At 33.1% G+C, this 12,498-nt stretch overlaps 1 protein-coding gene across 2 annotated transcripts in view; it reads right to left on the reverse strand.

Annotated features, from left to right (window-relative positions):
* LOC134719614 (lysine-specific demethylase 5A-like) overlaps positions 1-12,498 on the reverse strand; it is a 35,357-nt gene that overhangs the window by 11,660 nt on the left and 11,199 nt on the right. The window contains exons 12-23 of one of the 2 annotated variants that reach the window (XM_063582613.1): positions 12,393-12,485; positions 11,746-11,834; positions 10,633-10,795; positions 10,052-10,171; positions 9,157-9,351; positions 7,564-7,678; positions 5,903-6,094; positions 4,507-4,657; positions 2,746-2,863; positions 1,421-1,567; positions 439-647; positions 126-264 (exon numbers count right to left, since the gene is read on the reverse strand). In XM_063582613.1, the coding sequence (XP_063438683.1) occupies positions 126-264; positions 439-647; positions 1,421-1,567; positions 2,746-2,863; positions 4,507-4,657; positions 5,903-6,094; positions 7,564-7,678; positions 9,157-9,351; positions 10,052-10,171; positions 10,633-10,795; positions 11,746-11,834; positions 12,393-12,485 (1,731 nt within the window). Of the gene's footprint in view, positions 1-125; positions 265-438; positions 648-1,420; positions 1,568-2,745; positions 2,864-4,506; positions 4,658-5,902; positions 6,095-7,521; positions 7,679-9,156; positions 9,352-10,051; positions 10,172-10,632; positions 10,796-11,745; positions 11,835-12,392; positions 12,486-12,498 lie in introns of both variants that reach the window. The other variant, XM_063582608.1, reaches the window with a different exon arrangement.

Here is a 12,498-nt window from a genome sequence, read left to right on the forward strand (position 1 = left end):
GTTTCCATGGAGAGTTACAGTTACTGCTGCAAAATTCCAAACTAGCAATATGGATGGTCCATGTCATCAAGACTCTTACATGTAAGGTGTTCCTTTCAAAGGTCTGTACTTATATATTAACTCACCTGAACAGTTTCCACTTTATTTGTCCATTCCTTAGCTTTCCTCAAGGCATCTTTTAATGCTGTTACATTTGGGAGGTAGGCAGGGATGCCCTCTGCTTCCTTTATAATAGCTTCAAGTGTTGCCATAACATGTCGGGGTCTGCAATTCAACAATAATAATTTTTCACATCATAATTTGCAACAACAAAAATTTAAACAAGTCTCAACTGTATATCATTTTAATTTTTTTATGTTTATATCCAAAAGGTTGCTTATAGTCTTCAAAGTTAAGGCTTATCAATTAACAGAATTCACAACTGATATTTGTTCTTACCTAGCTTGGAGACAAATCCTAGCCTTTTCTTCCCACCTTTCACTGACAGTCAACAGTTCTTGTAGCTCAGCCATAGCCTTCTCCACTGCAGGATGAGGAGCCAGACCTACACCAGAGTCCATTAACTTTCTCATTACATCTAATGTAACATTCAGAGGTTCCCTCATGGTTTCCCTGACCTCATCTAACCATCTGGCTTGCTGAAGGACCTGTAATAAAAGTTTAATAGATGTTTTTTTAACTTTGAACTAATCAGAGCGCAATCTAAATTTGTGATGGGCTTTGAAATCAATATTGTTCTGACAGGTACATGTTGTTTAATATAAAAGTAAGATGATGTGGTATGATAGTCATTGAGACAATTCACTACCAGAGACAAAATGATGTAGAAAGTAACAATTAAAGGTACAGCCGTCCACAACAAGCAAATCACATGCAATAAGAAGCCATAAATGGATGATTTTAAAACTAGATTCAAATGACTTCAGAAATGACTGTAATAAAAAAAAAAATGAAAAATTACAAGAAAATGATTGAAATAATTAATTAAGTGTTTGTCAAGGTAAAGCTTCAAATTACATCTTAAAAATCTTATTTTTTCAATTTTTGGACAAGTTGTCCTTTAGAGTAGAAATGTTATCTAAAAATATCCTAAATCAGTTATCAACATTTATATACATATATTTTATACCCATAAAACAACTAGGTTTCAAGAAAAAGAACAACAATCATATGTGTCAATATTCAAAGATGAATGTAAAAAAGATTTATAATGACTGAATATGCGGGATGGGCTTTGCTCATTATTGAAGGTCATAAGGTGACCTATAATTGTTAATTTCTGTGTCATTTAGTCTCTTGTGCAGAGTTGCCTCATTGGCAATCATACTTCTTTTTTATAATAATTTAAAATGTCAACTGTAATTTATCTTGTCAGTATTACTACACTCAGTACACCAAAATAACTGCTCCTCTGTTATACCTGTTTCAGCCTGGGAATTTCCACTAAGTCTACATCCATAGTAGCACTGAACTCAATTAACTGTTCAAGTTTCTCTGAGTCTGGGGTTTCTGCATTCAGTGCATCCTGTGCTTCTTTTTGGAAGTTTATCACTTGATCAAGTAATTCCTGAAATAAAGAGAAGCATATCAATGTATGTTACACATTCTGATTCATGGAATGTCACAATTCAGAATTTGAAAACAGTATAACCTGCAGAAGATTTTTTTTTCAGTTTTAGATTCTGATTAAGTTCACGACATTTTCAATTAGGAATAGAAAACTTTGGCGGTAGCATTGTAAAATTGTCCATATCTTCATCTTATAAAAAGAACTTTCAGACCCATTTTCACAAATTTGGAAACTTTTTGTTGAATAAACAACCCTGTTCATATGAATATTGCATTTTAAATCTGATGTTACAAGCAGTTTGAACCATGCAGCTATGAAACAGTCTGTCATGGCTTGATTATGTTGTATTAATTTAGCTATCATAATAAATATACAAGCAGCCACTATACAATGGTCACTCTGCATAGATAGCAGTATCATGTACACAGCCATGTATCACCATCATTGCTGGCGATCCGACGGATACATCTGTTGTAGAGTTGTCACTGACTCAGACGTACTTATATATATATATGGATACATCTGTTGTAGGGTTGTCACTGACTCAGACGTACTTATGAATATAATTATTTTCTGTGACTGTATCTTACATTTATTTGTAGGATCCTTTACTATAGATAATTTAGCTGATCTGTAACAATAACATCTTTATGCCTTATATATCATGTACTGTAGTACGCCGCTAGATTAAAACTGACGTGGAAAGGTAACACATGGCCAGCAAAAGCTCTTTTTTTTGAGAGCCCAGGTGGTCGTTTGGTCTAGCGGGACGGCTGTAGTGCAGGCGATTTGGTGTCACGATATCACAGTAGCATGGGTTCGAATCCCGGCGAGGGAAGAACCAAAAATTTGCGAAAGCAAATTTACAGATCTAACATTGTTGGGTTGATGTTTAGACGAGTTGTATATATATATATATATATTAAACAAAAAATATCAAGAAGTAGGTCTGCGATATGTCCTTTACTGTCAAGATGACAGTTTCTTGATTGAACTCATGACAAAACCAACAAATATCCACTAATGAAAATTTTTAAATATTTTTTTTAAAAACACTACAATATGATTTAAATATTTCATTTATGATATTTTTAATATTTCATTTCCAAGTAATATCAATGTGTGTTGTATTCATACATTTAGTAACTTCTAATTTGTATATATAGAAAACCTACCTTGACCAGTCTAGCCTCTTTGATAATGCATGGCAAGTTAGCAATTTGCTCATAGAAACAATTCAATTCTTCCAGACTAAGCTTGGCTATGTATTTCCCTTCGTTTGACTGACGATTTCTGAAATAACAAAAAAATAAACATTTTTATCAATCAAGAAAAAACTAGATTTCATTGAGATGGGAGCCATCTCTTTGGGCCCCGCTGTCAATAATGTGGGGTAAATAAGTTGTATGGATAATCTGATATGAAGCATTATTTGGAAGTTATTACATAGTCTCACATGTGATTTTAATCTAAGATTTTAAGTTAAAACTGATAAATATTCTCAACTTACTTTCATAGTATAATAGTGATATGACTGCATGATGTGAACTCATTGTTGACTACTCTAAGGTGACTTCTGGATATATGGATTGATGTTTGAACAATGTTTAAAGATGCTGCCCAATTGATATTTGTCACATATTTTTAGAATTATGCCTTCAATATATTATGACCCACCAAGTATAAAGTATGAAATATTAACGGTTCTCGAGAGGTAAAGCGGACACAATTTGTTAAGAACAACGAACGGATGGACAGACCAACGGACTGACCTTTGACCTAGGATGCATACATTATGACACATTTAATATATATGTTAAGTTGAAAATGTTTGTCAGGTATAAAGTATGAAATAATAACAGCTATCCTCTCAAAATATAGTGTGGATCAAATTTGTTAGCGATGGACAGACCAACAGACAGACAGACCTTTGACCTAGGAAGTGGTACATACATCATGACACACCCTCTGGTGTTGGTTAAAATGGATGTCAAGTATAATATTTGAAATCATAATGGTTCTCAAGATATAGAGCGGACACAATCTTCACAACAGAACACAGGGTTGTCAACTGAAACCAAAGTTTTTTTGACGTTGACCTTTGACCTAGGAAGTTGTACATACATCATGACACGCCCTCTGGTGGTGGTTAAAATGGATGACAAGTATAAACTTTGAAATCATAACGGTTATCTAGATATGGAGCGGACACGATCTTCACCACAGGACACGGGGCTGTCAACTGAAACCAAAGGTTTTGACCTTGACCTTTGACCTAGGAAGTTGTACATACATCATGACACACCCTTGGGTGTTGGTTAATAATCATGTTAAGTATTAAGTATAAAATCATAACGGTTATCTAGATATGGAGCGGACACGATCTTCACCAGAACACAGGGTTGTCAACTGAAACCAAAGTTTTTGACCTTGACCTTTGACCTAGGAAGTTGTACATACATCATGACACACCCTCTGGTGGTGGTTAATATACATGTAAAGTATAAAGTGTGAAATCATTATGGTTCTCTAGATATGGAGCGGACACGAAAGTGTTACGGACGGATGGACAGACGGACGGACGGACGGACAGACTGATCACTATAGGGCGACCCGCCTTTTCGGCGGGGCCCTAATTATTAAGAGTGGTATCCACAAAATTCTTTTAATTTTAACTAACATTTGTTATTCTGATTAAAAATTATGACATATATATATAATTATCAATATGCAATAGATTATTTTAAAACTCTTCCTCAGTTACTTCAACTTTGATGTTTTTGAAAATTTGTAATAAAACAGTAGAATCACTGTTTTGAATTGTTCTGACAATGAAAAACTTTAATCATTTTACAGAAAAGAATAAAGACTAATTGATTAATTTAGCAGAGAAATACCATTACATGGTAGCAACAGGAGAATCAATCTATACTAACCTAGTTCTAACTTTTTTGGTGACTAACTGGTTAGCTACACTAGCACATTTGTCTGCCTCACTAACAGTATTAATCAGATTCTGTAGGAGTTCTGAGTCTGGATATCTCTTCTCATCAGCTTCAGTTATTAGCTCTTTGATCTCATTCAATTCTGAAAACAAAGTCATTGAAAATAAATAATAGTTCCAGTAATAATTCTGAATTTGGAAGACAGTTTTGTTATTTATTTAGTTTCCATTGAATGCTAAGAATTTTTTTCCATAAAGTTTTTAGTTTGATCAGTGCTGATTGTTCAACTGTTTATCCAGCTTAACAATACTTAAAAAAACTCTACTTTCTTAATTTATGTTTTATTTGTGGATGCAATATTTTTAAAAGATTGTGTGTTCATGAAATTTGATAAAAGTAAATTCAATTGAACATGTTGAATACTTATTTTTTAAATTTAGTTTTTTTTTACCAATAAAAACACTGAAAGAAAAAATAATTTAAATCTGATGTTACAAGCAGTTTGAACCATGCAGCTATGATACATTCTGTCATGGCTTGATTATGTTGTATTAATTTAGCTATCATAATAAATATACAAGCAACCACTAAAACAATGGTCACTCTTTATGGATAGCAACATTTTATTTTAATATTTTGTTTATTCCCTTATAATATCATCTGTTGACACAGAGATATGTCTTGCCAGTCAGGAAAACCAAAAAGACAATCTGATCAAAAATAGTTGTCAAATTGATATGAACTGATAGTAATGCAACTTAAAAATAGAATAATGATCTATCACAAGTAATTTCATCAAACTAAGTGAAACAGAAAACTGAACATTGAAAATTACTTATTGATTAAAAGTCTATGGACCATGAGCAATGAGAAAGTTGTCCAAATGATATGTACTGATAGTAATGCAAGTTAAAAGAAAATACCATTGATCTTTCTCAAGTAGTATCTGTCAAACTGACTTTATAAGCAGAAAACTTATCTATTGTTGTCACCAATAACATAGCAACACCTATGTCTCGACACCAGGGACTTTCATTACAGGCAAGCATACCAGTAGCCAGGGGGGGGGGGGGGGGGGGGGTTCGACCCCCCCCTTGAAAACAAATAAGCACTGTTAAAGTCAATGTTCTGTCCGAATTGTGACTGTTAAAGTCGAGTTTGTGAGTCCAACGAACCCCCCTTTGGAAATTCCTGGCTACGGGCCTGGCAAGACAAAAAGCTATCAATAAGTATGTCTGCATTCTGAACTTTACTAGACATATTTCGTCATCATTTTTTCAGTTACAAAATGGCTGTCAAGTTATCAATACCTTGATCAAACTAAGACGACTAACAAGTATATCCTGATTAAAATTTGTTCACCTAAAGTTTAAACTATTAAACTTACCTAGTCTGCGGTCTCCTGAAGCATCCATAGCCTCACTAACTTTGTTGGTCCAATTATCAAAGGATTCTGCCCTCACTTTCAGTTTGTGAAGCATCCCTGGCAATTCATCCAGGGTATATCGGAACCGAAGGACATGGTTTTTAGGGTCACAATGACATAGGTTTTCTGCATGGTTGGCACATACTATTTTATCTAAAATAAAAATGAAAATATGAAGAGATCATTGTGAGTGCTTAAATATTTTAAAATGTCATCATATGTCAAGTATAAAAAATCTAAAAGTACAGAAATTATTTCATCTGGTATATTATGAGCATAGAAGACAGTTTAAAATTGTAAAAGGGAAATATTTCAAATTTAAACATAAGTGTTAGGCCACGGTTTTTTAATTTGTTGGTTTACGGATTTTTCCCTTAAAAAAGTCGGGTCGGTCGGTCGGAAAAAAAAAAAAAAAAAATATCTTTCAAAACGGAAAAATATGCAAAATAAATATATATTTCACCTTACTAACAAAATGTTTGTCTTATTTGCTGTTTTGTCATCATTTCTTAACATTTAATTCAATGAAATATTATTAATCAGTGATCATGAACATCGCATCATCATGACATCGTTTAATAACTTCCTGAAAAAAAGGGGGGTTGCACGGACAAAGACGAAATTAAATCGTCATTTTACAAACAAGAAAAACAGATTCGCGTAGCTTTCAATCAATTTCAGAAAACTTAAATGATCTTCAATCACAAAAACTAATAAAAAAAAAAATATAAAAACGTCGTACAAAAATAAGTTGTCGAAAAACGTAATAGACTCGTCCACTGGAAAAACAACAATATCGGGTTAATCAGTTGTCATGCAATCCGGTTTTTATCCCAATGATTGATATTTATGAAACAAGAAAATTTCATAAGAATGGTTAATATTCAGTTCTTTAATTGATGTATTCCACCTGTCAACATTTGGACAAGTCTATTTCTCTGAGATGATGCATCTTACGGACTGATGACAAATAAGGGAAACGAACTTATTTTGTAATAGGTTTTCAACACAGGTTTCGTTCCGCAAAATTATTTGCGCAAAAGACATTTCAAGGTCAGTTATAATTGATTTGTCTATTTTTAGAAACGTAAATTGAAAGTTTTATTTTTCACAACAGAAAGTGTTATCAACTTTGTTAATGATTAGTGCATTTCATTTTACAAAAATAGAAAATTTTAATTATTTTTCAGGGATAATGCATTGATAAGGGTCGGCGGGAATAAAAAAAAACATGAATGAAAAGTCAATTTTATTTTTATTCTGAAAGTCGGCAAAATCGGGTCGGCGGATCCGTAAACCAACAAAATAAAAAACCGTGGCCTTAGAAATTCATTTTTTTTTTTTTACAAATTTCAAGGCTTTCTCCAGTTTATAAGGTAACATGGGAACCCTGTGTATATCTTGAAAGGAAGAAATAACTTTGCAATGTAACATTTGCTGACCCCGATTTAAAATTTCAGAAAATATTGAATATCAATTGAATACATGGTTGATATAATCACATGTAATCACAATTAATAACCATTTAAGGTAAAAAATAGTTGTGTGTACAACCCTACTCTGTTTGAGACAAATCTTACTTTGTTTGCCCGGAGAAGCATTTGGGTAACTATAATGCTTACTTGCTGCACAAGAGCATGTAACAGCAGAAAGAAAACAAGTGGTTTTACAGTAATCACACTGCCTCTCGTCATCTGGTAATAACTCAAAGGCTTCTCGCTCAGCTTCAATTGTTCCCTGGAAAATATAATAAGATGTTAATTTACATTTCAGAAATTTTTACAATGTAGTAAATGAGACCTCTAAAAATTAGAGAAATAGTAAGGATTCATCCTGATAAATAAGCAAATAAAAACGCATTTCTGAAATACAAAATAAAAGTAGTATCTCACATTGGCAAGACAAGAGTGCACACGCTGAAATGTCTCGCCTTCTTTACAAATCATTGATATTATGTTGATAGTCCTAAATATAAAGCTTTTTTACAACTGTCACATACACTTAACAATAACCAAGATAGCTAAACAAAAACCAATGAACCATGAAAATGAGGTCAAGGTCAGATGAACCATGCCAGGTAGACATGAACAGCTAACAATGCTTCAATACAACAAATATAGTTGACCTATACTTAAAGTTTAAGAAAAATAGACCAAAACACAAAAACTTAACACAGTGCAATGAACCTTGAAATAAGGTCATGGTCAAATAAAACCTGCGGGACTGACATATAGATCATAATATATTTCCATACACCAAATATAGTTGACCTTTGGCATATAATATTAGATAAAAAGACCAAAACTTAAAAATTTAACTTTGACCACTGAACCATGAAAATGAGGTCAAGGTCAGATGACATCTGCCCGCTAGACATGTACACCTTACAATCATTCCATACAACAAATATAGTAGACCTTTTGTATAAAGTATGAGAAAAACAGACCGAAACAAAAAAACTTAACTATAACCACTGAACCATGAAAATGAGGTCAAGGTCAGATGACACCTGCCAGTTGGACATGTACACCTTACAGTCTTTCCATACACCAAATATACTAGCCCTATTGCTTATAGTATCTGAGATATGGACTTGACCACCAAAACTTAACCTTGTTCACTGATCCATGAAATGAGGTCGAGGTCAAGTGAAAACTGTCTGACGGGCATGAGGACCTTGCAAGGTACGCACATACCAAATATAGTTATCCTATTACTTATAATAAGAGAGAATTCAACATTACAAAAATTCTGAACTTTTTTTTCAAGTGGTCACTGAACCATGAAAATGAGGTCAAGGACATTGATCATGTGACTGACGGAAAGTTCGTAACATGAGGCATCTATATACAAAGTATGAATCATCCAGGTCTTCTACCTTCTAAAATATAAAGCTTTTAACAAGTTAGCTAACGCCGCCGCCACCATAGCCGCCGCCGTAGCCGCCGGAACACTATCCCTATGTCGAGCTTTCTGCAACAAAAGTTGCAGGCTCGACAAAAACAACTTCATGAAAATGTACAAATATTTACAAACTGTGATTAATATATCTTGCAAACTTTAGGGGCCAGCTTACACCTGTCTCCTATTGACAGACTTTCTTATTGCCTTGAAGACCCATTGGTGGCCTTTTGCTGTTTTATCTTTTTTTGGGTGGTTGCCTCTTTGACACTTTCCCCTTTTCAATTCTTTTAAAATTCCATTTGTTTACTTACTCTGTCCAATAGTTTCTTTCTTAAAACTTTCTCCTTCTCAGCGATAACAAGTAAATCTTGGTAGGTTTTTGCAGCCACCACAAGGTCTAGTCCATCAGGGTCTGCGGCCATCTTACACACCAATTCTTCATGTGAGAATACACACTGACGATGAAGTATTCTGTAATGCTCCACACATAATCTTCCCATTGGGAGCTATATAGTAATATAAATAATCATAGTTTTCAGAACTACGTATGCAATTAGTCATATTTTTGACAGAAATATATACCATTGGTAATATTTTATAGCTTTCTTTGTGTGCCGTTAGAACAGTTTTCAGAGCTACAGGATTGCAAAAATTAGTTTTTAGCTATATGTATGAGTTTCAGAGATGTCAATTTTATCATTCATTAAAAAGTTTTAAGCTGAAACTGATAAACTACAACACAATGAGGTTATATACCATTGCTTCAAAGATTTTGAATTGTATTTGTATACAATTATTATAATTATTGATATACAAAAATATAAATCAAACAAATAAATTATTTCATATTTGCCCTGTACAATTGTTTGTTTTTGTCCTTTAGAAAATATGTTGTTGAAAGTAGATCAATGATAGCCTTGCTTAAATCATCTTCATTTGAACTCTGGTGCATAGTTGTCACATTTGCAATTATTCCACATCTTGTTATTTTTGTTAACCTGGTAGTTGTTTTTTTTAAGGTAATTTTGAGCTTGACTCATTGTTAAAAAAAGATTGTTTAAAGTTTGACTGTTCTTCGACCTCTGCATGTAGATGCATATATACCTCTGCAAGTAGATGCATATATATTTTTTATGTCATTACAATGGGTGGCTGTCTCATTGATGTAATCCCAAACTATCTTTTTATTAATATATATGCTCTTACCCAATCAGCAGTACAGAAGTTAACAGCTTCAGCAAAGTTATATCCTTGGTTAAATCCTGCATGGTATGATCTAGGGAATGTCACCATGAACTCTCCAGCATGCTGGTCAGCTCTCACAATCTGTTTTATAAACAGTTTATTTGATTTCACAAAATTTAAGTTTATATACCATATAAATGTTCCATTACATATGCAAAGACAAAAATAAATAAATCTTTCATCATTACAAATTTGGTATCAAAATGTGATAAAAATTTTAAACATCCTAAATGTTTTAATCAACTTTTGAAAACTTAAAATTTCATATAAAGTTGACTCTTTCAAAAAAACTTTTGATTGTATGGCAAAACAACTAAATCTATAATATTTTCACAAAAAATGTTCATGAAAGAAACTAACCATGATAACTTGGTAAGACAGAAGCAGTTCAATACTGTTTATTTTTAAATTTTCATTATATTTGTCTTAAAGTTTTTGAGTTGATCAAAATCAGTCTGCTGAATATTATACTGCAACATGACAAATACTTTTAATCCTTTGCTTGCTTATTTTTTATTCCCTAGATTGTTTACACTACTTACCGGCACTCCCAGATCCATCAGTACATTTGGGTTCATTGTAGTGGTCAACTGATGTAACAAGTCTGGAGACTGTTCAAACAGGTCAGGGGCTCGTGATTTCATGGCTGCTTCAAACTGATCAGCACAACCACCTGGTACACCATACCAAGTTTTTGGTTCTCCCCTAAAAAAGTACAAAAATAAAATAAAATTGATCTCTTCTGAGGAATCACATCTTCGCTAGCCAAGGTTTACGATCCACTTTCGCTCTCTTCACCCTTGGCGGATTGAGCCAACATTTGTGATAACAATGTTGCGCCATCTATCGGAAGATAAAAATCACGCCCATTCCGAATACATTATTCTTGACCAATGGTAGCACTTGAACTCTTCAAGTTGGAGGTGAAAACACGGTAGCGTCTAGATTCTACACACTTGGTAAAGCCGAAAATGAAAATATACGTCAACATTCATGCATTTGTGCATTAACCATACACAGGAACTTCTATTGGACGAATAAAAACATTAAAGTTGTCACTAAATATAGTCGTATGTTTAGGGATGTAAAGACTTGTTGCACAATAAACTCGTGGTAATTGTTTACAAACACTTTATACATTTACACGTGATCATGTTATAGGCGCTTTTTGATTGGATGCAGCGAGTTTTGACTGCAACCAATAAAAATCCTTACCCTGTGTCTCCGAAATTTTATCTCAATCCGCCAAGGGTGAAGAGAGCAAAAGTGGATCGTAACCCTTGGCTAGCGAAGATGGAGGAATCAAGGCCATGACTATATATATTGTTTGCACCTGTCCTAAGTCAGGAATCTGATGTTACGTAGTTGTCGTCTCCCTATTCACTTCTGCTAATTGTTTAAGTTTACTTAAAAAATATTTCAATGATTTGTTTCACTATGGACATCTTTTTGAAACAACATAGAGATTTTTATATGGTACAATGTCTCACTGTTGTTGGATGTATAGATATCTTTTTAAGTTCATTTTTGAATCATTTTTGTAATGATGCTATAATAAATCTATCACAAACAGGCATATATTAAAATGTGTATACATAAATCAGACAAAAAAATATATAGATACAATCTACTTAAAAATATATATAACAACTCACCAATGCAAATAGTTAATAGAATAACTCCAGTGATCCTCATTATGCCAACAGAAAGCTGAGAAACACATTCCAACATAGCACCATGGTACCTAAAGAATTTTTTTTTATTAATTCTTAAAGTAATATATAATGATTGGTAGAAAAGTCATTCAAGAATTTTTAAAAGACTTCAGACAGTCATATAAATACAAAATCATGTTGTAGAAGTGTTTTTACTTGTCTGTCCTCTCTTGTAATTCATTGGGATGTGAGAATACTTTCCTGATATAGTATTTAATATAGTTATCAAAACTAAATGTCCTGTATTTCCGACATGTAAAACAATGCATGCAGACTTTTCTGAAAGTTCAGTGAAAATTCTGGTTTAGTATGAACAATATTTTCAAATATTCAGAAATCAGGTGCAGGTTTAAGTACTTACCTCATTGCCCTTTGACTAAAGTTTAAAAAAGCTTATAAATTCAAGCACATTTTGCTATCTCTCTCTTCAGTCCTTTAAGATATTATGGTCAGATTATATGTTTTCATACGTCATATGAATGCATTCTATGCATATTTAATCAATAGAAATTGTGATGTCACAATGCATTTTTAGTAGCAGGAAAACCCATAATGAGACGATAAGATATTATATTTCATTATCTTACCTTCATCCCAGATATATCTGCATTGATGTGACATAATACTGACTGTTCAAGTATTGGTAGGTTGTTAAGATTCCAGCCAGAATTTATATACTCCTGAAAAACATAT

Source organism: Mytilus trossulus, chromosome 1 (genome assembly GCF_036588685.1).
Source record: "Mytilus trossulus isolate FHL-02 chromosome 1, PNRI_Mtr1.1.1.hap1, whole genome shotgun sequence".
In the NCBI taxonomy this organism is placed as follows: domain Eukaryota; kingdom Metazoa; phylum Mollusca; class Bivalvia; order Mytilida; family Mytilidae; genus Mytilus; species Mytilus trossulus.